This window comes from Heterodontus francisci, chromosome 32, assembly GCF_036365525.1.
Source record: "Heterodontus francisci isolate sHetFra1 chromosome 32, sHetFra1.hap1, whole genome shotgun sequence".
In the NCBI taxonomy this organism is placed as follows: Eukaryota; Metazoa; Chordata; class Chondrichthyes; order Heterodontiformes; family Heterodontidae; genus Heterodontus; species Heterodontus francisci.
Genome location: NC_090402.1, coordinates 19,112,326 through 19,140,079, shown reverse-complemented (window position 1 = coordinate 19,140,079; position 27,754 = coordinate 19,112,326). Strand labels below are relative to the sequence as shown.

Below are 27,754 nucleotides of genomic sequence, written 5' to 3'. Positions count from 1 at the left end.
GAGAAGATCGATGGCTTGCATTTTCGCAGCTCCTTACTGCTTTCCCCAATCGTTCTGCATTTTGAACCTCTTTTTTAATTCATTATCAGGATGTGGGTGCCACTGGAAATGCCAGCATTTATTGCCCACCTCTAGTTGCCCTTGAGGGAGTGGTGAGCCAGCTTCTTGAAACACTGCCGTCTGAGTGGTGAAGGTGCTCCAACAATATTCTTGCGTAGGAAGTTTCAGGATTTAGACCCAGCAATGATGAAGGAACGATGATATATGTCTAAGTCAGGATGGTGTGTTCAACTGCCCTAGTTGAAGCTGGATGTGGTGTGAAATGGGCCCAAGGTTGCACAAAGATCCCCTGAAAATGTGCTTCCCAGGCAGCTCTATAGAGGACAGCAATGGATGGAACAGCTAACTCATTGGATTTATTGTAGATGCTGACTAACCTGCAATGCATCTTTTCCCAAGTTTTCTGCAGAGCTACAACTGGATGGGCCTGATGTACTTTAAGGTTTTCACTGGTATTGGATAGCCATAGCTTTGACCGCTGACACAATGGGGCTGAAGGTCATAACCAACTCAAAGAAACAGATCAAGGTTATCTGTAATGATTAACGGTAAAATCTGTTAGGAAAGTGCAAAGTGATGAACTTGCCTTTTGCTTTTTCCTCAGAACGACCTTGACTCCGTCCACAGACACCAGGATGCTCACTTTTTTCTTCTTAATGTTCTTGGCTTTGAACTCGTACTGGGAATAAAACAGTATCAGTGTTACATCACGGCTCAGCTGGATTTTACAGCTGTCAGCTACAGATAAGGACCTGAGCAGCAGCAATAGCTCTAACTGTGCACGTGGGAACCTGCTCCAGATGGTCTCCCATTGAAGATCAGGTCTTTCAAAGGTCCCATTCAGCTTGTAATAAAGGCTGCATGCAACAGACAAATTACTTTGTGCAGACAGCGTATCAATGACATGGGCCAGTTGCGTTTGCTAAGCATTGCGAATTGATAATAGAAAACCTCACCCCCAGCAGTTTTGCCTTTTGATACAGATTAATCCAGAGGTATAAACACAGTGTTAATGAATACACACAGTTAATGGCTTGTGAAGGAACAGCTGACACTGCAGAGCAATCAAATTAGGTTTGGTTTCTGTAATGTGGGGAAGTAGATGTTCCTTTAACCTGTCAGAGTTCAGAAGCAGGTGGACAGGGATCAATCTGATCCCGAACACGTGACTTTTGTGCCACTTCGGATTAGTCTGGTCACAAAAAAATTAGATTCTACCAAAATGTATTTTGTTGCCTTGGTTTCTGCCAGTTTGGGCTGTGTATACAGCAAATGCAATGCCGTGAGAATTCTCTTTTCTATATCTTCCTGTATTGGAGTCACTAAAAAGTTATTTCTGTATACCAATCAATGTTTTCTCAAATGACAGATCTGGTTTCCCCTGTGTAATGAAAACTGCCTTTCAGAATTTTGGGCAGTGTCTCCGAGAGAGTGTCAGTATTTGCAGGAGGTCCCCGAGAGAGTGTCAGTATTTGCAGGAGGTCCCCGAGAGAGTGTCAGTATTTGCAGGAGGTCCCCAAGAGTGTGTCAGTATTTGAAAGGAGTCCCTGGGTGTATGTTGGCTTCTACTGGTGGTCCCTGAGAGTGTGCCAGTATTTGTAGAAGGTTCCTGCAGAGTTCTAGTGCTTGCAGGGGGTTCCCCCGGTAGTGTGTCATTATTTGCAGGGGAGTCCCCAAGAGTGTGTCATTATTTTCAGGGGGTCCCCAGGAATGTGTCAGTATTTGCAGGGGTGTCCCCAGGAGAGTATCATTACTTGTAGGGGGTTCCTCGGGAGTGTGTCAGTATTTGCAGGGGCTTCTCGGGCATGTGCTCCTCACAAAGTTAGATTGGAAGTATTTGATATATTTCAGATCTTAGCTTCATTCATGGGTAGGTTGTGAATGAACTGCACTGGTGACAATGTCCAATTATACTAATAATGGTGGCTTTCTCACTTAGCCCAAGCTTAAACATTTTTATGTAGGCTGGTGTATCTCAGATCAGGTCAGGCCTGCCTGGTGTTGCAATGTTACAGTACCAGATCTCAGCCACTGGAGGCCCTCTGTAATCTATGGAAAGACTCAGCTGTCTCTGCTGACAGAATTACACTTCAGCACTATTCAGATTATGTGGGTACTTTCTATAGGTGCCAGGCCAGCTTCTCATCTGAGAGCAGTCAATGGGTGATTGATTATAAAATTCAGTTTATTCTACTGTTCTGGCACCATAGATACAAGATTAAATGTAAGAGATTTAGAACAGAGGACAGGAGAAACTTCATTACAGAGAGTTGCGAGACTGAGGGATTTACTTCCAGGGTTAGTAACTGAGTCGGTAACAGTAGCATAGTGATAATGCTACTGGACTAGTAATCCAGCAGCCTGCATGAACGATCCGAAGACGTAAGTTCAAATCCCACCAGGGCAGCCGGGGAATTTAAATTCAGTTAATCAGATAAATATGGAATAAAAAGCTAGTAACAATAATGGTGACCGTGTAACTAGTGGATGGTTATAAAAACACACCTGGTTCACTAATGCCCTTTAGGGAAGGAAATCTGCTTTCCTTACCTGGTCTGGCCTATATGTGACTCAAACACACAGCAATGTGGTTAACTCGTAACTGCCCTCAGAAACGGCCCAGCATGTCATTCAGTTGTTAAGAAGGCAGCTCACCACCACCATCTAAGGGTAATTAGGAGTGGGCAATAAATGCTGGCTTTGTCAGCTACGTTCAAATCCTCTGAATAAATAACAAGGTCAGAAACTGTGTCAACATTCAAGATTAGATTGGATAGGTGGATGAAGGGAAAGCAGTTGAATGAGTAAGGTCCAAGGTAAAAGTGATTAAATGTATTTGCTCATGTGTAGGGTAAACACCAACAGCAACTAGTTGGGCCAAATGGCCTGTTTCTGTGTCGTAACTGCTTTGTATTTCTGTGGAGTGTACGGAAATTTCCACAAAAGCTGGTTGCAGACAGCGATGTTTCTAACACTTCTATAATAACCTGTCTGAAAAGCATTGCTGTCCGATCAATGTATCATTAGAAGCACTACTTTGGTAGGCACACTGGAGGTATGCTCCAGGTGAGGTGTACAATCATTTTCAATTTTGGAGCTTTAATCTACAAGCTGGAAAGAGTCTTTTGGAGGATGCTATATGTGAAGGAAAGAACTTTAATTCTGTTCAGCATTAGGCTCAGTGCACATGGACTCTCATCTATCTTTCCTATCTGATCCCGTATCATCTGCAGCGTGCTGTGATGGAGTGAGGGAACAATGCTCCCAAACGTTGGATCATTAGTTTGTGAATAAATACAGACATTTCACAGAGCCAAGATTAATTTAGAATATCCGCCTGGCAAATTCCTGACGGAGGCTAATAGGACAGCCGTATCTTTCCTGGAGTCAATGGCATTCTTTATAGAAGTTTTCAATTTATTTGCCTAAGCATAGTGAAAGTCCACTGTATAGATTACAGGTGCAAGATACATTATTAAATAGAAGAGATGCAATATTAAATGTAAGAGACTTAGAACAGTGTGCAGGAGAAGCAAAGTAAAGACCGAGCATGTACATCTGAACCTGTGAGATAATGTGCTGCTCTATTCAACAAACAATCTCCACTGAAGCACAAGCATAACAGAACAAATCAATTTTTGTTAGCGGTTTTGTTAGAGTTTAAACTGAAACATCTTTTCTAAATTTTGTTTAAATTGGTTTAAAAGGTCATCCTTGATAAATACCACAAAGATTAAAAGGAAATTAAATCTGAGCAATGACCATGACTTATTTTTCTGCCCCAAATGCATGGGATGACAAGAAAAATGAAGACTAATGTTAAAAAGGATGGACTTTATCCAGAAAGTAACAGCCGTCAATGACATCATGTGTCGCCTGACTGTTCATGAGGTAATAATGATCTAATGAGAAGATTGGAGCCTACTGCTGTAGAGGAAAATGGTAGAATGAGCATTAAATAAAAGGCATCGCTATTGTTCTGAAGTCTTTCACATCTACAGACCCAATTGTCTATGTGTGTCTTTAATGCGGTGTTTGTAGCTACAATATCCTTTCAAATACATTTTTCATGCCCTCCAGAAGCAACAAGCAGCTTTAACAGACAAAAATACCCTCAAGGTGCTACACAGTTGAGCATCAACCCAAACAGGAGCAGGAGGAGAGGGTTAGTGAAGGAAAATAGGAACTGGAGGAGGCCATTCATCCCCTCCACCTATCCCACCATTCATTTAGATCATTGTCCTACCTATCTTGATTCCGCAACCTTTTATACCCTTGCCGAACAAAAATCTATCAATCGCATATTGAGAGGTGCTCAGCAATGTCATTGGAGAGGTAGATTTCAATGAGGAATTGGAAAATTAATGGGTGTAGAGATCTCAAGTACAAGGGTCGCCAACTTTGAAAGTATATCAGTTTGAATAGAAATTATATAACTTTAACGATGACAGGAGTAGTTAGTTTTTAGATACAATCTATTCCTAAAGCAGGTGACCCCAGAGACACAGTCTGAATCTGATGAGTAGCTGATTGGTATAAATGAACTGAAAATCAATCACTGTGTTGGTACCAAGTGTTGCTGTGGTGCAATAGAAAACTACAATGCAGAGCTACATGACTATGGGAACCTGGAGGGAAACCTGTGCTGGATCATTAAAGGAGGAAAGTCAGTGCGAACTAAATAAAAACAGCCACCTCAGTCTTGCTGTATCAACAAGGAGAGAGGGAAAAATAGTGAGAGAGAAACAAAGAAAATGAATGAGAATTGAAAGATTCACCAAGGGCTATCTTTGTACACCACTTAAATGCTGGAGACGCAGTTATACTGGAGGAGACCTGGAAGTAGGTTGCCAGGCATGGTTCATAACAATGGAAACCCAAAAAAGGGAGAAAGTGTTTTTTAAAAAATAGTGGGTGAACATCCTTATACCATACATACACAAAGGGATTTTTCAGCCCATGCTTTAGACATTCTCAGTTTTATTTCCTCCTGGTAGATATTTATATAAACATATTCTTTATCCCTCTTTTTTCCCAAGCAGCAGTTCCTCCACACCCCCCAACCTCCCCTCACCGCCCCCCAGCTTGTGCTGTCTGCTTCATCTGGGAGGGTTAGAAAGTGGTGCCACACTACCACCATGCTTATCCAGGTAGCAGAGAGAAGCACTTACAGCAGAAAGACAGACAATCAGGTCAGTTTTGCCTCCCGTCAAGAAGCCACATCCTGTTGAGTGGTCCAGTGCACACAAACCAGGCCTATACCCTACAAGAGCAGGCAGGCTCAAGCAAAGGGCGGTCCTGGGTCCTGGACCAAGTTCCATCTATTGGGGAGACAGATGGCCTGATGCCTGTGCTGCCAAGCTGATGATCTGATGTTCATCTCAAGTTGGTTTGTGGGGCGGCGCAGTGGTTAGCACCACAGCCTCACAGCTCCAGGGACCCAGGTTCAATTCTGGGTACTGCCTGTGTGGAGTTTGCAAGTTCTCCCTGTGACCGCGTGGGTTTTCACCGGGTGCTCCGGTTTCCTCCCACAGCCAAAGACTTGCAGGTTGATAGGTAAATTGGCCATTGTAAATTGCCCCTAGTGTAGGTAGGTGGTAGGGGATGTGGTAGGAATGTAGGATTAGTATAAATGGGTGTTTGATGGTTGGCACAGACTCGGTGGGCCGAAGGGCCTGTTTCAGTGCTGTATCTTTAAAATTAAATTAAATTAAACAATTAGAGCATCAAAATATAACTCTTTCACTCGCATGCTGCATTCAGCTGGGTCCAGGCTACCAAGTGAAGTGAGTTTATTCTACAGACAGTAACTCCACACATCCCATGTTCGATATCCATAGCCTGGGTCTCAATAAAAATGGGAATTGTGAAGGTGGGGTTGATTCAAGGAAACCTAAAACTTCTCAAATAATCTGAATGCTGATCAGTGAAAATAGCTCACAATCCAAATTCAGTTCGGAAATCTGACTTCGTTAAGTTCTCATTTCCAGTTACAGAAACAAAACAAAAACTGCGTCCCATTCAAAAGGACTGGGAGATGAACAATCAATGCCTAAAGGGAAGAAACATTTGACTTGTGAAAACTGTTTGACTTCTATAGCCTGTACTGGCGGGCAGCCATAAAGGCAGGGCTAAAGTGTGGCGAGTCGAAGAGACTTGCCAGTTGGCAGGAAAAAAGACAGAAGCGCAAGGGGAGAGCCAACTGTGTAACAGCCCCGACAAACAAATTTTTCTGCAGCACCTGTGGAAGAGCCTGTCACTCTAGAATTGGCCTTTTTAGCCACTCCAGGCGCTGCTCCACACACCACCGACCACCTGCAGGTGCTTACCCATTGTCTCTCGAGATAAGGAGGCCAAAGAAAGAAGAACAACGTACATATCAGTAACAAGGGGAAATGTGCTCTGCAATCCTGCAAATATCACTATTACTTATATTACATTTCACGCTGGTTAGCTCACTTATTCTTGGGTGACAAGTTTGCACTATCGTTTCATCTTCCTCTCCTCCTTAACCCACATCTTTATTCAAATTGCTGCTCATAAAAAGACCAAGTACAAGATAAGGGCTACTTAATGCAGCTAGAAGCCATTTCTTTCTTCCTTTAAAGACTGTCAAATTATTTTCCCCACTGCAAGCTTCAGCAAGATCAACCCTGTGAGAGATGTATTGATTTAGTCAGCAGTTGATAACGTGACCAGGCTCTGGAGGTTGAACTGTTCACAGTTTTTAATTTCGACAGCTCAGGCAAGTTCATTCACGAGCTTGCAGCGGCACCATACAGAGCTTTGTTAAGGCAACTCACTCAAAGTCAACAAATTAGGTTTAATAAGTCTGAAAGAGCTTGCAATTGTATGTAGTGTTTTTCACAACCTCAGGCATCCCAAAGTACTTCACAGACAATGGACTACTTTTGAAGAAGAGTTGTCCCTGTTGTTATGCAAGCACCCAATTTTGCACACAGCCAGGTCTCACAAACAGCAATGAGATAAATGACTTTTCATTAGTTACCTTTCCTTTGTGGGCAGGGTGTGTGGGGGGGGTTGCGGTGCGGGGCGGCTTCGTTGAGGGATGAATGTTGACCAGGTTATCTGGGAAAGCTGCTCTTTGGGAAGTGATGAAATACCGTCTGAAACTAGAACTGAATAACACTGCCCCAGTCTGCCAGGGACACAGGCGCTCCCTTCATTCTCCAGCTTTCACAGCTCGAATACGGAATAGCTCAGACTTGGATCAAACCACCTCAGCTTCGTAGTCTTTCTCAGTTCTTGGACAGACCTGCTTTTCAGGGCAGTTCTCTGCTTTGACGAAAGCAGATGTGCATTTTGCCCACCTAGTCCTGCTAACTTGTCCTTGTTTCTTTGAAAGTGCAGTCACTGTTGTTATTTAGGGTAATCACAAACTGACACTGGCTCTGGAGAAATGCCATCCCTTGTCCTTCCAGCTGAAGGAGGAACTCTGGGAGGCAGCAGCAGCTATTATAGATAACAGAGGGTTAGAACGCACAGGATAGCTCAAGACATCAGATAATATGACCGAGCACATCAAAACTTGGCCAGTCTTTATTCCTTTCTGTTAAAAAAAATTACCAAAAGCAGTATCTTCTCTCCCGTGTCAGAGTGTAACCTCCCTGGGAGAGCTCAGCATGAACAAACTTGCCTTTCCTAATTCAGATTAATCATTGCTTAGCAACCTCCTCTTGGGATTGCATTATCTGCCTGAAAATGTACTAACTGGGAGTTGGTGTTGACACCAAGGTTAAAAGAAGCACTTCAAAGAGACTGTAGTGGCTGTTCAGTGTTCAGTTACTAGGTTATTTGAATCTCACCCTATTTGGGAGCTCATAGCACAAATCCTGCATTCATACACTCCTACACCATCACAGATCGCTGAAGTGTACACCGTTGGGATCAAATCACCTCCTCGGTCACTTTAGTCAACTTACAGCAGGCCATACTCACCATTAGACCTCCACAGCGTACAATTCATCCAATCAGGATTTCGGTACCTCCTCAGGGGACTGTCCAGAAAAATTACAGGTTTCCAAGCACTTAGACATCTCAGCTGGTTAAGGTGATGAGTAGCTGAGCCGTAAAAGTCATGAATATTCTGGGTTTGATCCCCGTTAGGTTCTGAGTTGACTGCTCTATAGGGGCATGGGAACTACAATGGGCCCTTATCCCAGCAAGGAGTTAGTGCCTTCAGTAGACAAGGGCAAAATATTGGACAAAGATCAAAAAGCTCTAGCCACAGATGACAGACCTCCCCTCCCCAAATGGTCACAATATCAATATCAATGAAAGTGGTGTCAGGTGCTAGAAGGCAGCAGACTTCACCAAAAGTAGATAACTCAGAGCGCCTCAACAGCATAAAAAACAAGAATCATGAATTAGCATCCAAAGGCAACTTGGTGAGTGCTACAGTGCATCTTGTAGATGGTACACATTGCTGCCAGTGTGTGTCAATGGTGAAGGAAGTAAATGTTGAAGGTGGTGGATCGAGTTCCAATCAAGAGGGCTGCTTTGTCCTGGATGGTGTTGAGCTTCTTGAGTGTTGTTAGAGCTGCATTTATCCAGGCAAGTGGAAAGTATTCCATCACACTCCTGACTTGTGTCTTGTAGATGGCGGACAAGCTTGGGGAGTCAGGAGGTGAGTTACTTGCTGCAGAATTCCCAGTCTCTGACTTGTAGCCACAGTACTTATATGGTTGGTCCAGTTCAGTTTCTGGTCATTGGGAACCCCACAGGATGTTGATAGCGATGTTAATGCCATTGAATGTCAAGGGGAGATGGTTACGTGCTCTCTTGTTTGAGATAGTCATTGCCTGGCACTTGTGTGGTGCAAATGTAACTTGCCACTTAGCAGCCCAAGCCTGAATGTTATCCGGGTTCTGGTGCATACGGACACCGTCTGCTTCAGATCTGAGAAGTCATGAATGGTGCTGAACATTGTGCAATCAGCGAAAATCCCCACTTCTGACCTTGTGATTGAAGGAAGGTCATTGATGAAGCAGCTGAAGATGGTTGGGCCTGGGATACTACCCTGAGGAACTCCCGAGGAATGTCCTGAGACGGAGATGACTAACCTCCACAACCACAACCACCTTCCTTTGTGCTGGGTATGATTCCAACCTGCGGCGAGTTTTCCCCCTGATTCCCACTGACTCCAGTTTTGCTAGGGCTCCTTGATGTCACACTTGATCAAATGCTGCCTTGATGTCTAGGACAGTCAGTCTCACCTCACCCCTTGAGTTCAGCTCTTTTGTCCATGTTTGGACCAAGGCTGTAATGAGGTCAGGAGCTGCGCGTCCCTGGTGGAACGCAAACTGAGTGCCAGTGAGCAGGTTATTGCTGAGTAAGTGCCGTCTGATAGCACTGCTGACGACACCTTCCCTCACTTTGCTGATGATTGAGAGTAGACTGATGGGGCAGTAATGGCTGGCTTGGATTTGCCCCACTTTTCTTTTTGTGTACAGGACATACCTGGGCAATTTTCCACATTGTCGGGTAGATGCCCGTGTTGCAGCTGTACTGGAACAGCTTGGCTAGGGGCACGGCCAGTTCTGGAGCACAAGTCTTCAGTACTATTGCTGGAATGTTGTGAGGGCCCATAGCCTTTGCAGTATCCACTGCCTTCAGCCGTTTCTTGATATCACAGGGAGTGAATCGAATTGGCTGAAGACTCGCATCTGTGATGCTGGGGACCTCAGGAGAAGGCCGAGATGGATCAACCACTCGGCACTTCTGGCTGAAGATTGTTGCAAATGCTTCAGCCCCGTCTTTTGCACTGATGTGCTGGGCTCCCCCATCATTGAGGATGGGGATATTTGTGGAGCCTCCTTCGCCTGTTAGTTGTTTAATTGTCCACCACCATTGACGACTGGATGTGGCAGGACTGCAGAGCTTAGATCTACTATTTAGAATTAAAAGAGACAGATCAAATGAGCTGAAGGATTGAAAGAAACAAAATGTTCATTTCCTCAAATGAAAACCATGCAAATGTGTTGATTCAGTCATGCACTGAGGGGACTGGGGATTTTGTGAGCAATGAAGACATGCAATCTGAAGGAAATTTGATGAATACAAAGAGGAATCATTAGCCAAAGAACTAATAGAGTCAGATGATGAATGGAGGAGATGTTGGATATGAAGGAGCAACAACACAGAAGACAGAGCCCTGGGGAGTCAGTGTTAATGGAAAAAGGATCAGCCTCTGCAGGTATCAATTGCACTGCAAGGAAAGTAGCTAAAAATAATTCTCCCAGTAATATCAATCAATGCAGTGATGTGTTAAACTGGTTAAACGCAGTTAATTGCTGCATTTCATGGGGGCTAAATGTGTTTTAAGCTAATCAGGGCACACATTCACAGAGAATTATCATTCAAGCCTCTATGAATTGCTGTACATAAATCTATTATTTCCTTTACTTTGCTCTTTCACCCCTGGAGTCACTGATTCTTGCTGAGGCACAGTTCCAAGAGCACAGGCAGCCCCAGGTAACTTTAAACAACACAGTATGGACGAGGGCATGTGATTCACAGGGCCACAGTATCTGAAACCTTACTGAAATAATAAACATTAGACACATGGTTAATGGATTTCACACTGTTAAAGCATAGGTTTAAAACGTCTGTCAGATCAGCTCATTATCCACATTTCTGATTCCTCACCACTTTTATTGTGAAGAGATTTTTCTTCGCCTACCTTCTCAGCATCTTCTATTTACCACCCATTTTCCACACCAACTTCCTTGGTCAGGAGGATAAAACATTGCTACCCTTCAATATTCACACACACATATCCTCAAAACTGCTCTGTGAAGCCACATACGAGTTGTGGCTGACTGTGGCCCAATTGGCTTCTACAGAAGGAGAGAGAGCTGACTTTCACATTCTCTCTTCCCTCTCTCCTGCAGTGATAAATCAGCCAAAGTTCAGACTTACAATATCTCCAGTAAAATGATGGCGTGGATGAGTTCGAATTAATAGAAAAAAAGAAAAGACTAACCAAGATGGCACAGGATAGTCTTGAAAATGGAAATTGCCACCAATATCAGCAGTAGGCATTTTCCACAGCATCACATCTGGGAGAAAGCTATGAGTCAGTGAAGCCTTAATTGAAACCTGGCTCAGCATTATAGCTACTAAGCTGCGAAAAGCAAAATTTTTACTGATTGCAAAAATAAAATCGGCTCTGCCTCAAGCAAGTCACTGAAAGTAAGGCTGTATAGAGTGACACCACTATTCCTGGGCAGAATGGAAATGATTGGGTAATTCCCTCGTCAATCACGCCTATCACGTCAATACACTGCTATTAATTATGTAAAGATAATAACGATTAAAGATGTAACAAGTAAAGTGGATAATGGGGATCCTGTAGATGTAGTATATCTGGACTTCCAGAAGGCATTTGATAAGGTGCCGCACAAAAGGTTAATACACAAGTTCACATGGGTCAGGGGCAATTTATTAGCTTGGATACAGAATTGGCTAACCAACAGAAAACAGAGAGTGGGATGAATGGGTCCTTTTCTGGTTGGCAAGATGTAACTAGTGGGGTGCCACAGGGTTCAGCCCTCGGGCCCCAACTATTTACAATCTATATTAATGACTTGGATGCAGGGATAGAGGTACTATAGCCAAATTTACAAATGACACTAAAATAGGTGGGATAGTAAGTTGCAACAAAGAAATAAGAAATTTACAATTAGATATGGTGAATGGGCCAAAATTTGGCAGATGGAGTTTAGTGTGGATTAGTGTGAGGTTATCCATATTGATCGGAAGAATAGAAAGGCAAATTATTATCTAAATGGAGAGAAACTTCAGAGTGCTTCAGTGCAGAGGAATCTGGGTGTCCTCGTGCATGAATCACAGAAAACTAGTATGCAGGTACAGCAGGTAATAAGGAAGGCAAATAGAATTTTGGCATTTATTGCTAAAGGAATAGAGTATAAAAGTAGGAAAGTGTTGCTGCAACTGTACACGGCATTAGTGAGACCGCACCTGGAGTATTGTGTACAGTTTTGGTCCCGTTACTTGAGGAGGGATGTAGTTGCATTGGAGGCAGTTCAGAGGAGGTTCACTAGATTGATTCCAGAGATGAGGGGTTTGTCTTATGAAGAGAGATTGAGCAGTTTAGGCCTTTACTCTCTAGAGTTCAGAAGAATGAGAGGAGATCTAATCGAGGTATATAAGATGATTAAGGGGATTGACAAAGTAGATGTACAGAGGATATTTCCTCTTGTGGGGCAATCTAGAACAAGAGGTCATAGTTTTAGGATAAGGGCTAGCAGATTTAAAACAGAGATGAGGAGAAATTACTTCTCTCAAAGGGTCGTGAGTCTGTGGAATTCACTACCCCAGAGTGTGGTGGATGCCGGGACATTGAATAAGTTTAAGGAGGAGATAGACAGAATTTTAATTAGTAAAGGGTTGAAGGGTTATGGAGAACGGGCAGGAAAGTGGAGTTGAGGCCGAGATGAGATCAGCCATGATCGTATTAAATGGCGGAGCAGGCTTGAGGGGCTGAATTGTCTACTCCTGCTCCTAATTCTTATGTTCTTATGCTGTAAGTGACTGGAATTGACTTTATGCACATAATTTGTATGTAATTATCTGCCACTCACTGCATTTTGCTGGAGAAATCACCCTGCTTTTATTGGGAAAGGTAGCTGTAGTTTCTGTTTGCTGTAGTTTGTCGAGACTCTTTTTAAAAAGACTCGATGGACTATTTGCTGCAGTACGCTGTTTAAGTAGACTCTGCTTGCTGTAAGATAACCTGCTTGCTGTGGGTCCTGTTATCAGTTCCAGCCCATCTCCAAATCACTGGCTGACCAGTGGTGCCAATAGACACTCAGAAGGAAGGAAATGCAAGTGATTCTTCCAATTGCCAGTCTCATTTAAAGACATAAGAGCTACAACCATCAGCAGATCACAGAACAAGATAGTCGACTGTGAAGCCAGAGTTCAGCAAGTGCTTGTTCTGGATCATTTCTTTCCCAGTTTGTGACAAGTGATACAACAAATAAACTGGCAAGAGGTATTAACAAGAACAATAACAACATATTTATATAATGCCTTTAACATAATATGGAACATTCCCAAGGCGCTTCATAGAAACGTTATCAAACAAAATTTGACACTGAGCCTCATAAGGCGATATTAGGGCAGATGACCAAAAGCTTGGTCAAAGAGGTAGGTTTTAAGGAGTATATTAAAGGAGGAAAGAGAGATAGAGAGGTGTGGTGGTTTAGGGAGGGAATTCCAGAGCTTAGGGCCTTGGCAGCTGACGAGCAGAGAAAGCTGAAGATAACCCTCACTATGTTATAAGCTACATTACATTGATACTTCCACATAAACAGCCGAGTGCCTGTTCTTTCTATAGACACTGAGAGTTTCCACTAATTTCTGCTTTTGTTTTTTAAGTGTCCAAAATTCTTTCTGATGTTAATAGATCCAAGAACCTGTGGCAGTGTGGTACCTTCAGCAACAAAATTCTGGGTGTAGTTCTTTCAAGTGCACACAGGGAAAGCTGATCTTGTAGCCAACCACATTTTCAAGGCTGTTGCTGCATTTTTGGATATAATAAATTGGAAATGGTCCCTATATGATAACATAGCCTCAGTTGTTATTAAAGAAAGGCTTAGTCTAACAATTGTTCGTAACTTATGCACTGTACTGATAACCCATACACTATAGGGAAAATTGCAGCTAAGCCAACACACATCAAATACTTGTGCACTATTCTTAAAGCATCACATCACTCACATTACTTCAAGCATCAGTGACAGGCTTGGTATCACCAGTACCTCACCCTGGTTTTATATAAATAGCACCCCAGACTCAAGCCACATTTCAGAGGGCTAGAATTATATTACTGAGTGTTTTTCACTGTGCAAGTGGATATAGTACTAAAAGGTGCACACCCTCATTACGCTCTGCTGAAATCATAATGACAACAATGGATTGAACTTTTAAGGAATTGTCTGTACAGGTCTGGTGGACTTGACTCATCCTACACTGTATGTACACTCAAAGGAAGAGAAAGTATCAGCAAGCATTAATTAAACATAATATGGCAGTCAGAGAGAGGCACTGTGGGTTGTGGAATCCAAATAATGACTTTTGTACCCAGCAGTCTTCAACCTATTGCAAACTGGGCACTGTTTTCACAAAAGGAAAAATATATAACAGTATAAATGTTTAATTTCAACAGCTTTTTGGACCAATTGCCCCAGCTTCTACCTATCGCTAATGACCTGGCTGAGGTCAGGAACACAACTTGTGTAGAACCACTACTATGAAATTGTGTTTCCACCATGTGTCACAGTTTGTCGCGATGTCCCAGTCTGTCACAGCAGCACCAAATCAAGACACTTTTTATTATTTTTCTTTTCGGAAAATACCGTCCTTTTGATAGGAGTTGGAGAACTGCTGGTTGTGTTTGTAATTACTTGAACTGAACAAATCTCACAACCCACAGAGTCTCCTCCTGACCACCACACCATGTTCAGTGATTCCCTTGCCACTATTATCACTTCCGCGATGTGCGCATTTAAAAAGACTTATCAGGCCAAAATGCTATTTTCTTGTTTCACAAGATTTTATGCTGCAACCTTTGACACTCTCAGAACTCCTAGCTGGAAATACAACAGCATTAGCAGACACACAAGCAGGGCTCCACCCTTTCATCTGGGGAACCGTGTGTGGCAGCAACTTATATTGATATACTGTCTTTAATGTAAAGAAACATCTCAAGGTATTTCACAAAATATGGTGGGAAACAGAAGCCGAACTAGGAAGGGAGAGATTAAGAGGGTCATGGAAAGTTTGGTCAAAAAGCTGGATTTCGAGAAGAGCTTTAAAAGTGAAGTAAAAAGATGAGGGCTTTAGAGATGGGGCATTCCCAAGAAAAGGTCTGAGACAGCTGAAGACTGCCACCAGTGCTGAGCTGAAAGGAAGCAGGGATGCAAAAAAGGCCAAAGACAAAGTAACAGACGTTTCAGGAGGGGAAACAAGGCTGGATGAAACTGTAAACTTAGGTGAGGCAATATCAGGAGAGGGTTATACACAAGAACAGGATTATATATGTGCTGGGAAGCCAGTGTAGATCAGCAAGGTGGATGTGATGGGCAAGCAGGACAGAATATTACAGCAGAGCTTTGGACAGATTAAAGTTTCTGGACAGTGGAAACATAATATTGGAACAGTCATGTAAGTGACAGTGGGTTTTCGCAGCAGAGGGGCTGAGACTGGGGTGGATAGAGGTGACATTGTGGAGATAGAAGTACACAGTCCTGATTATGGATAGGATGTGGAGTTTGAGACTCAACTCAAGGCTGGAGTTGACTTATGCAGCCTGGGAGAGGCAGGGAAGGAGCGAAAACCATAGCATGTGGAGGGAGTCAAAGGCAATGTCTTTAATGGTGACATCCAGGACTTGATGTTGGCCTAGCAATCTGATAGCATAAAAGTTGCTGAGGAGTCAAGAGAAGCACTGAAGTACTGGGTACCATCAGCATACGTGAGGTAGCCGATGCCGTGCTCGTGAATGATGATGCGGAATGGCAGTGAATAGATAAGGAAGAAGAGGGAAGCAAAGGCAGATCCTCAAGAACCTTTGAGGTTACAGAACAGGAAAGGGAAGAGAAGATATGGCAAGAAATGCTGCTTTCTGATAAGTAGGAAAGGAACATAAGGGCAGTGCCACGGAGGAGAGGTGTTGGAAAATGATGTGTTCAGCCTCATGGAATGCTGCGAAGAGCTCAAGGAAGGCAGGGAAATGGGGGGGGAAATAGTTCACCACTGTAACAGGCAGGGTTAAAATCTCACTTCCACAAGTGAACTGGGAAAGGGATCTGGATTAGAGATATATAAAGGTCACTCACACAGGCTGCCCTTTCCACTGGGTCAAGAAGTGTGACTGGGCTTAAACCACATAAATGTGACTTACAAAGGCTGCCTTTTTGATCAGGGACCATGCTGGGTTTCCTAAAACAATCTCACTCACTTCTTTTGTTTTGTTCAGAACTGTAAATCATCACAAAATGGGCAGTTAGCCCTGAAGCCAGTGTGCAGTATTATTACAGGACATACATTGGAGGCTGTAAACATGGGCACTTGTTCAGTAATAAAGGCTGTCGCGGCACACCAAAGGTCACCGTGGGGGGTAGTTGGAGAACACCATTGCGTACGATGGGTCATTAATGTGAATTAGTCACTCATTTCCCATCTCCAACAGGAGCCCTCGGGCAGGTGACACAAAGCAGTTTCAGTGAGGTAGGAAGTGAATCATTTTGAACCACCCCAGACGTACATGAGAAATAACATTGAATGCTCAGCACAGTGTATCTGTATAGACATATTAAAATAATGATCCAAGTTACATGCTGCAGGGCATTTTGTGAAAAAGGAAAAAAGGCTAATCATCCTAATAGCAAAATCAACTTATGGTGAAAGATGTTCATTCCTGAAGAAGTGAACAAAAAAGGCCGAGTGTCTGTAGTTTTAAACTAGACAGCAGCTGCTCTGTGCTGCCTAATGCATCACTGGTCAGCCCTTAATAAACACACCATGATTAATAAGGCATCTTACAGCACTGTGAAGCTAGTAAAACTGATCTGAGAGTTTGTTGCAGATAATACACGAGAGGAAATAAAGAGAGTGGGTGCTGGAATCATTCCTAGCTGACCTGGAACTCTTTTCCTGGCTTCACATTAATGAGTTGGAAAGATGGCCTTGAATGTCTACGTTAGCAGTCCCAGAGCAGTTCTCGGGAAATTTCACACTCCAGCCCATAAATAAAATTAAAGAATGGTAAATCTCTGACTGGATGTTCCCTCATGTTGAAAGGAATCTGCTTTTGGTTGAGAATCTGTGGGGAAGGGATAAGATTCCCTCCAGTTGCCAATTCTTAACAAAACTATATAGAATTATAGAATGGCTACAGCAGAAGGAGGCCATTCAGCCCATAGTGACGCTGTCAGCTCTCTGCAGGAGCAACTCACCTAGCCCCTCTCCCCTGCCTTTTCCCCATATCCCTGCAAATCCTCTCCAGATAATTATCCAGTTCCCTTCTGAAAACCATGATTGAACCTGCCTCCACCACACTCTCAGGCAGTGCATTCCAGATCCAAAACACTCGCTGCGTAAAAACGTTTTTTCACGTCACCATTGCTTCTTTTGCCAATCACCTTAAATCGGTGTCCTCTGGTTCTCGATTCTTCTGCCAATGGGAACAATTTATCCCCATCTCTCCTATTTCTCCCCTCACCATTTTGAACATTTTTATCAAATCTCCTCCTCAATCCTCTCTTCTCCGAGGAACCATTCTTGTGAATCTTTTCTGCACCCACTCTGAAGCCTTCACATCCTTCCTAAAGTTCGGTGCCCAGAACTACACACAAAACTCTAGTTAAAGCACAGGCTTATCATAACTTCCTTGCATTTGTACTCTATGCCCCTATTTATAACGTCCAGGATCCCTTGTGCTTTTTTAACTGCTTTCTCAATTTGCATCTTCAATGATTTGTGCACATATACCTCCAGGTCCCACTGCTCCTGCAAGCCCTTTAGAACTGTACCTTTTATTTTATATTGCCTCTCCCCATTCTTCCTACCAAAATGAATCACTTCACATTTCTCTGCATTAAATTTCATCTGTCTGCCCATTCCACCAGCCTGTCTATGTCCTCTTGGAGTCTATCACTATCCTCCTCACAGTTCACAATACTTCAAAGTTTTGTGTCACCTGCAAATTTTCAGATTGTGCCCTGTACACCCAAGTCAAGGTCATTAATATATAAGAAAAGCAGGAGTCCTAACACCGATCCCTGAGGACCCCACTATATATATTGTCCTCCAGTCCAAAAAACAACTGTTCACCACTACTCCGTTTCCTGTCACTCAGCCAATTTTGTATCCATGCTGCTACTGTCTGTTTTATTCCATGGGCTCTAACTTTGGTGACAAGCCTATTATGTGGCACTTTATCAAATGCCTTTTGGAAATCCATGTATACCGCATCAACCACATTACCCTCATCAACCCTCTGTCATCTCAACAAAAAACTCAAGCAAGTCAATTAAAAACAATTTGCTCTTAAAAAAATTAATGCTGGCTTTCCTTAATTAATCCACATTTGACTCTTAATTTTGTCCTGAATTATTGTTTCTAAAAGCTTTCCCACCACCAAGGTTAAACTGATTAGCCTGAAGTTGCTGTGCTTATCCTTACACCCTCTTTTGAACAAGGGTGTAACATTTGTAATTTTCCAGTCCTCTGGCATCAACCCTATATCTAAGGAAGATTAGAAGATTATGGCCAGTGCCTCCACAATTTCCACCCTTACTTCACTCAGTATCCTTGAATGCAACTCATCCGCTTCTGGTGACTTATCAACTTTCAGTACAGCAACCTTTCTAATACCTCTTTATCAATTTTAGCCCATCCAGTGTCTCAACTACCTTCTCTTTCATTATGACTTGGGCAATATCTTCTTCCTTGGTAAAGGCAGATGCAAATTACTCATATATAATACCTCAGCCATGCCCCCTGCCTCCATGAGCAAATCCCCTTTTAGGTCCCTAATTGGCCCTACTCCTCCTTTGACCACTCTTTTACTTTTTATATGCTTACAGAAAACTTTTGGATTCCCTTTTATGTTACCTGCCAGTCTCTTCTCATACTCTCTCTTTGCTTCTCTTATTTGTTTTTTCACTTCCCCTTTGAACTTTTTATATTCAGCCTGGTTCTCAATTGTATTATCTACCTGACATCTGTCATATGCACCGTTTTTCAGCTTCATTGTACTCCCTATCTCTTTTGTCAAGCAGTGAGTTCAGTTTGCCCTATCTTTCCCCCTTGTGGGAATGTATCTTGACTGCACCGGAACTATTTCCTTTTTAAAAGCAGCCCATTGTCCCGTTACAGTTTTGTCAGCCAATCTTTGATCCGTTCACAGCCCACTGAAGTTGGCCCTCCCCCAATTAATTATTTTTACTCTGGATTTCTCCTTGTCCTTTTCCATAGCCAACATAAACCTTATACTATGACCACTGTCCCCTAAATGTTCCCCAACTAACACTTGATCCACTTGACTCACGTCATTCCCCAGAACCAGATCCAGCAATGCCTACTTCCTCATTGGACTGGAAACATGCTGATGTAGAAAATTCTCCTGAACACACTCTAGAAACTCTTGCGCGCAATGGCCTTGCAAATTTGTTGCTCTATATCTTTCCCACTAGTTGGTGGCCTATAGTATACTAACATACACCCAGCAATGTAATGGTACCTCTATTGTTTTTTAGCTCTAACCAAAGAGATTCTGTCCTTGACCCCTCTAGGACATCCCCTTTCTCCAGCACTGTAATGTTCTCCTTAATTAATACTGCTATCCCTCCTCCTTTCTTTCCTGAACACCTTGTATCCCGGAATATTTAGTACCCAGCCCTGCCCTTTTTTGAACCAGGTCTCCATTATCGCCACAACATCATATTTCCATCTGGCTATCTGCACCTGCAGCTCACCAAGCTTATTTATCACACCGTGCATACACACACACATGCACAGTAAACCTAATTTAGACCTTATTAATTCCCTCATACACTGAGTCCACCTAATACCTTACTATTTCCTACTCTTGGGCTATCTGTCTCTCCCAATTCTCTGGGCACCTTAGTTTTCCATTCAAATATGATCTCCTGGTTCCCATACACCTGCCAAGTCAGTTTAACACCACCACCCGCTCCCCACCCCCCCCACCCCCCAGCCCAAATAGCACCAAGAAATCACCCCGCAAGGACTTTTGCCCCAGCTCTGTTCAGGTACAATCTGTCTGGCCTGTACAGGCCCCATCTCCACAGAATTGGTCCTGATGTGGATAGGACATTAGCAATCAGAAGCATCTCCCAGGCTTTTCCAATACCACTGAAGAGGAAAATCCCAGCCTACGTTTTGAAGTTACTTGGCCAGATCATTAAATATATTGACACTGTGACAATATATTCTCACAGGCCAGGGGAGGAGGAGCAAAAGATTTCCTTTGATCACTATGCCTTAGCCACATCGTAAACATATTGAAAAGATTTCTAATGCAATCAGATGTCCAATCTGATAGAAAACAATTACAATTTTGTTAAGAGGTGGAAACTGAAGGAAATCTTATCCCTTCCCCACATATTCTTAGCCAAATACAGATCCCTTTCAACACCAGAAGTGGATGTTTAGTTTCAAGAAACAATTTTGACCAAGAAGCTTTGAAAGAGGAACAAAAGTGAGATTAAGACTGTCCAAATTCCTGGAAACATTCACCCTTTCAGGACAGGTTGGATTTGAACCTGCAATCCCAGGTTTGATGGGTCTAGGATTGGAGCTCAAAAGCCCATCCTGAAACTGTGTTTTCTATCTAACTGAGAGTTTAGAGCATCTCAATCAAGAGAACACTGGCATGTAGCATAAAGCTAGCTGAAAATCTGGACTAAATCAGCCACAGAATATTGACTGTGGAAATGGAACTATATTGCATCGGTGCAGTAGGGGATGAGCTCCTAAGGGTAAGGGTAAGGATGAGGCTGAGGGCAGGGAACTTGATGTGATAATGGTACCTGAAATGGAAAGTGTTCAGTGTCCGAGCACCGCCATCACTCACTTTGAAGGGGATAAAAATGGTAAGAGAATAATTGTGATTTGAACTCCCATTTAATAAAGTTCCTATTTTCCAAATACAGCAAACTGAAACAACTAGTAACAGGACAGTTACTCCTTTAAATAACTTCTCGCTGTAAGTTGCATGTTCATGCTAAAGATCTTTCAATTTTAAACAGCCCAATAACGGAGTATGAGTATTTATATTTCGGGATGCTGATTACTTTCCAGAAATAAGGGAAAACATCATGAATATTAGCCAGCTGCAGAGCCTGACACCACTTTAAGATGGGCTGGAAGGATCTATTAAATTCAGGTGTTTCATCATTAATTCAGTGCCTGCCCTCTTAAATTATAATGAACTGTGATCAAAGCTCTAGAGTGGATGTTGCTCCATAAGTGTCATTAATGCCAAGAGCAGTTGTGTGACGAGACAAGTCAGAGGAGAAAATAATGCTTGACAATCAACTCTGGGGATATCCAGGCAGCTACTGCTACTGCTCTCAGCCTGCAGACAATTACTGCACAATATACTGCTCTCAGATTGCTGGTAATTACTGCACTGTACAGTGCTCTCAGACTGCAGACAATTACTGCACTGTACACTGCTCTCAGACTGCAGACAGTTACTGCGCTGTACACTGCTCTCAGACTGCAGACAGTTACTGCACTGTACACTGCTCTCAGACTGCAGACAGTTACTGCACTGTACACTGCTCTCAGACTGCAGAGAGTTACTGCACTGTACACTGCTCTCAGACTGCAGACAGTTACTGCGCTGTACACTGCTCTCAGACTGCAGACAGTTACTGCGCTGTACACTGCTCTCAGACTGCAGACAGTTACTGCACTGTACACTGCTCTCAGACTGCAGACAGTTACTGCGCTGTACACTGCTCTCAGACTGCAGACAGTTACTGCACTGTACACTGCTCTCAGACTGCAGACAGTTACTGTGCTGTACACTGCTCTCAGACTGCAGACAGTTACTGCACTGTACACTGCTCTCAGACTGCTGGTAGTTAGTCCACTGTACACTGCTCAGATTGCAGGCAGATACAGTGCTGTACAAGGTGAGACTCCAGCTAGTTTCTACACTGTACACTGCTCGTAGACTGCAGTTACTGGACTACATACTGCACTCAGACTGCAGACAGGTACAGTGCTGTACACTGCCTTCAGATGGCAATCTGTATGCTTATTAGTTTACACAACACAGTCCTTCTGCAGTCTGTCAGCAACAGCTTCCAGCAGCAAATTAATATCTTTCAAATGATCCTATTCAACAGATAATTTTGTGAGCAATTACTGCATTCAGGCTGCATGAAAGAAAAGAATTGGAGCGATCCTGTTAAGTGAAGCAGTATCAGAGAAGGCACTTTGTCATCAACACTTTCTTCTCCATTTGTATACAGGGACAAGTACGCTCATACAAAAGGCAAAGCGTGGCACAACTGTTCTCATATCAGGAATGTACAATCAGTGACTTATACACAAGGTTGGTGTCTGGATTTTGGTCTGCATGTGAGGGTATGGGTAAAGACGCTACTCTTTTCTTAAACTTCAGTGAGGTCATTAAGTTAAGTAAATTCATTTTACGTGGTGTTGTTGTGATGACATTATTCTTCTGCTGTGCGTGTAGACAGTTTTCCAGATGTTCATGCTGAAGCAGTTCTGCTAAAGATGTTTCAACATCATCAGCTGCATCCTATTCCTTTATATTACTGGTGTTAGCTGTCTGAGCAAGTGCTTGGAATGATGTCACATTTCAGGAGTTTTAGCAACTTCTAACTCAAATATTTACAGCATAACAAGCGAGAGGAAATACTCCAATATGCAGCGAGAGCCACTTAGATGGCATTAGGCACTTGGAAATGAGGTCTGGGGCATAAAATCATCAATCTTTGTTTAGCAGGATTTCTACTGTGAACTGCTATGAGGGCCATGCTGGATAAATAAAATGATGTACTGTACATATTCAGTTCAAAAGGAGTTTTTTTTTTAAGCTTAGCTAAAACAATAGACAGGGCCTCGGTAAAGCACAAGACAAAACACACTCACACTATCCAGGGTCCAGGGAAAAGACAGTAGGGAAAAAACATCCTCAATCACCACCAACATAAACTATTTGAATGTTATTAGGAGAGCTCTCCTGATTGGTTGCTTCAGCCACATGATCACAAGAGCATGTCTTTCGCTGCTATTCTATTGTATTGTGCACTTCCTCCCAGAATTTATATATCTATCACATCATTTCAGTCACCAGCTGGAAAGCCAAACCATTATGCTGGGAGCACACAGTATAAACATCCTGCTTTGTTTCTGTCCATTCCTCCTCTCCATCTACTTCTACTGGATGTAGTTTGCTAATTGATTATTTATTGCTTCAGACAATGCAGTCATAACAGATCCAGAACCACTCCTATATTCTATTAATAATAAGTTCCCAGTTTCTGGGCAACTGCTCAGCACAACTGCTCAGCATCTGAAAGTAAAAGCAAAATACTGCGGATGCTGGAAATCTGAAACAAAAACAAGAAATGCTGGAGTCACTCAGCAGGTCTGGCAGCATCTGTGGAAAGAGAAGCAGAGTTAACGTTTCGGGTCAGTGACCCTTCTTCGGAACATCTCAGCATCTGAAAGTGCCTTCCTTAGATTATGGCTCAAAGGTCAGCAAACCCTCACTGCAGCTGTCTGGATATGATCCAGCTAGCAAATAGTTGGTCCCATTGCCAAGTTATTCATAAAAGGTTCCACTTCTTCCAGGAAGTTGTACAACCTGTTACTGTCCAATAAGCTCTAGGGATACATTAGCTGGGGGAACCAGTGGACAACCATTCATTGTCACATTGTAGGACTATGTGCCAGCCTCCTGTAATATAGGGAATTATTTGTATTCCCTGGCAGTCTTGCCTGCTTAAGGACATTGCAAGACAGGTTTGTTCATAACAGGAGGAGCAGGACTACTGTTTCTACATGGATGTTGCCTGACCTGCTGAGTATTTCAAGTTTTTTTCTTTTTTCACTTTCAAATTTCTAAGATCTGCAGTTTTCCACTTACTGTGAACAACAACCGAAAGACTTGTGGAGTTAAAACAAACCTCGGGCCTGAAATTCTTCTTTTGATGAAAAAGACAGAAGAATGCCAGTTGTAATTAGTAACGAGCAAAATCCATCATGTGTTACGGACAGGTGGAAAGGGGTGTGGGTGGTTCCTACTGTTCACCTCCTAACTGACTGCAATTGTGCTTTGTTAAAATGCTGTGTTAGCACCTGAATGTCTCAGATCAAATAAACAGACACACGACAGGATATCTTGTAGGTTAAAAAAATAACAATTTATTATTATACAATTCCCGAAATGGTCACAACCTCACTCACACACATTCACACAAGAATAGATAGATGAAGGAAACGGGTAAATCGTTTAAAGTTCAAAGTTAGGTAGGTGTTTGTGGTTTATGGTAAACTTGTTGAATTTTCTCAGGAGGACAGTCTCTTTTAAAGTAGTCTTGAACTTATTGAGGTGTTGTAGATTTTCTGGTGCTTAAAGCTTCAGACTGGAACTGGTGGTCACTTTAAGTTCTCTGCTGCAGCAAGCTGAAGTGTAGAATTAGCAGCATAACTTCTTCCTTGCTTGGCTGGATCCCTTTCACAGCCCCGGGCTGGACTGCTTTCTGAAGGTGTTGGCACGATCACTTCCCTCCCTCTCCAGAGGGTTACCTTTTTAAGGTGAAAATTCATCACATTAGAGTTTCTGTTAGGAGACACATGGCCCATTCCCCTACTGTGACCACATAATGGACCAGGATGTGGAGACCATGGCTATCGATTGATGTCTATATGGAGACCATTCTATTAACATGGTGCTATTTCACACCTATTCAATTTTGGTTTGGGCTATGCATACATCTGTTCCCAGGATCCTTTGTTAATTCATTCATGTTGGTAAGAGTCATTAATATGCAAAAGTGCTCTTTCCAATTTCAAAAGGGTTCTCCACAGAGCTATTTCAGATGAGGTTAACGAGTTTCCTTGTAGACCGGTTTGTGGATTTCCAATACAGGAGGGGTCACCTGACCACTATTCCATTTTGATTATGGTTCAAGTGTCCATGTTCTTGTGGTTTTGGTTGATTTATATGTGACTTAATTTATAATTCTTCCATTTCATTGTTTATTTCATCACAGCTCCGCCCACGCATGACAGAAAGGACAGGGTGGCTTTGAGATAGGTGATTTTAGTCGATGTTTTATCATTACAGAATTGTCACAGAGGAAATCACTTTTCTGTTTTTTATTTTAAAATAGAATTGCACCCCTTTAACAAGTCCAAGCTTCACCACCTGCCACGGTGTGAACTCGCCTTCTATATGGTGGCATTTGACTGGAGTTTAATAAGAGTTGGTTGCCTGAAAACTGTCCAGTACGATAGATAGGCAGTTGCACCAACCACAAATAATTATAATGCGTACTGATATTCAAAACCTGACTGACTTTATAGAATAAAGAAAGCCAGAACAGTGACACCAATTAACTGGACTAACTTAAGACTTTCTAAAGATAGACACTACAACAACAACTTGCATTTATATAGCACCTTTAGTGCAGTAAAATGTTCCAAGGTGTTTCATAGAAGTATTATCACCAGGCGGCACAGTGGCGCAGTGGTTAGCACCACAGCCTCACAGCTCCAGGGACCCGAGTTCGATTCTGTGTACTGCCTGTGTGGAGTTTGCAAGTTCTCCCTGTGACTGTGTGGGTTTTCGCCGGGTGCTCCGGTTTCCTCCCACAGCCAAAGACTTGCAGGTGATAGGTAAATTGGCCATTGTAAATTGCCCCTAGTGTAGGTAGGTGGTAGGGAATATGGGATTACTGTAGAGTTAGTATAAAAGGGTGGTTGTTGGTCGGCACAGACTCGGTGAGCCGAAGGGTCTGTTTCAGTGCTGTATCTCTAAATAAAATAAATAAATATTTGACACCAAGCCACATAGCAGATGTTAGGCAGATGACCAAAAGCTTAACCAAAGAAGTAGGTTTTAAGGAGCATATTAAAGGATGAGCGAGAGGCAGAGAGGTTTAGGGAGGGAATTCCTGAGCTTGGGGCCTAGGCAACTGACATCATGGTGGAGTGATTAAAATTAAGGATGCACAAGAGGCCAGAATTGTAGGAGCGCAGAGCTATTGGAGGTTTGTACGGCTAGGGGAGATTACAGAAATGGCACTAGTGAGGCCTTGAGAGGATTTGAAAACAAGGAAGAGAATTTTAAGAATTGAGCTGTTGTTGGACCGGAAGCTGGTCATGTAGGTCCATGAGTACAACAGTGATGATAGAATGGAATTTGTGTGAATTAGGATATGAGCAGCAGATATTTGTAGGACCTTAAATTTACAGTGGGCGGAAGATGGGAGGCCGGAAAGTGAGAGGCCAGCCAAGACAGCTGGCAAACCACGAAGACCTAGAAGGTTGAAGTTTCGATCCCCAGATGAAGAGGAGCTACAATTGGCTGCTATTTGCATTCAAGGAAGGAAAGTCAGCCAGGCTTTTCAGTTTTGCTGGTAGCCAGTCACCCTTGCTGGAAATGTGCGTGCATGTAGACCAGGCAAGGACAAAATGATGCCGTCCACCATGAGTCTCCTAAACTTACCATCAAAGCTGACATGTGAAAAAAAAGGAAGGGGGAAGAAAAGAACTTGACGAGCTGAGTTATACTTACAACTCCTGATGAAAAAACTGTGAATAAAATTTGTTTGGGCTTGACAGCACTGTATGTGTAAAAAAATAGTATTTTAATTATGATCATGTTTATGCTTTGTTGAATATAAGAAAGACAGATATTATATTAGGACTGGTCGATGGTGGTGAGGTGAGGTGAGGTGGGTATAAAAAAAATGAAAGATCCTTCAGTACCAGAACTTCTCAACCAACTTTCATTTACCTATCTGGTTTACAGATATAAAATTAGTTCTCTCAATCTCAGCCAGAAGAGCTTCAATAAATTAATCCATGAATAAAATATCAGTGCATTTTGCTATTTTCAGATATCAACCCTTACAAATCAAAGTAGATGGTACTGATTTTTTCTGCAGATCTCAAATTATTTTACTGAGCTTTTCTGAAGAAAAGGTATACTGTGGCTCACGTGAGGCCTGAAGCTACTAGAATTCATTGGCATAATGGTTACATTCCCCTTGCCACTCCAACTGGGGTAAACGTTCATCTAGAATAAATAGCCAGATGCAGTTTCAATCCCCCTGAAATTAATAGAGTTCCCCCTCTCCCATCCTTAGATATTAGATGGTCAGATGGGGACTTTAGGATGGGCACTAATTATTTTCCCCATCTGTATCTATTTAATATTCAACATTACCCCAAAAATAAAATCCCATCCATTCACCTCTCTTACAACCAGTGGGGGTAATTTCCCTCACATCAATTTTGTAAGAAAAGGCCATCAGGCCTATATGTATTCTTCCCCACCCTGGCTGACTCCATCCCTTTTGAGCCAATCCTCTCTGACCCCCTCCACAGCTCCTGAGAGAGGCAAAATACAAAGACCTGTGCCAAGACCTCTGTGAAAAGTTCCATTCTGAGCCACGAGACGATCAAGCAAAGCTCAAGTGGTCCCAAATCCAATAGTTAATGAAAAGGGAAAAATAAGAAGAATAAGATAATAAGAAGATAATATTCAATTATCAGTGTTTTTCTTCTTCCAGAAAGTGGTAATAAAGCTAACAAATCTGGGGACTTTCATTGCTGGGACCTGGGTTGAGTGAAGACCAGTAAAACCAATTAGACAAAAGGTCCCTCTTTCTCTCTGTTGACCATTTAGACCCCAGCCACATTACCCAGCATCCCTAAAGACAGCTATCCAGATACACAAGAAACATTCATGTGTTATAGAACACTGGACAGCCAAGAGTCAAAGACAACACAGCTCTCTATTTATACTGGATTATCTATTAAAATGTGTCATCAGGCAATGTGTAAGCAAACCCACTACAGACTGAACCACAAGAAACCTCCCCTGCTCACAGCACTATGACAT

The 27,754-nt window shown here is 42.7% G+C and overlaps 1 protein-coding gene across 2 annotated transcripts in view; it reads right to left on the bottom strand.

Moving 5' to 3' along the window:
• The window catches only part of si:dkey-34e4.1 (carboxyl-terminal PDZ ligand of neuronal nitric oxide synthase protein), a 144,843-nt gene that overhangs the window by 53,147 nt on the left and 63,942 nt on the right, over window positions 1-27,754 (bottom strand). For both annotated transcript variants that reach the window (XM_068012406.1, XM_068012407.1), the window contains one exon: window positions 647-739. In XM_068012406.1, the coding sequence (XP_067868507.1) occupies window positions 647-739 (93 nt within the window). The remainder of the gene's footprint in view (window positions 1-646; window positions 740-27,754) is intronic.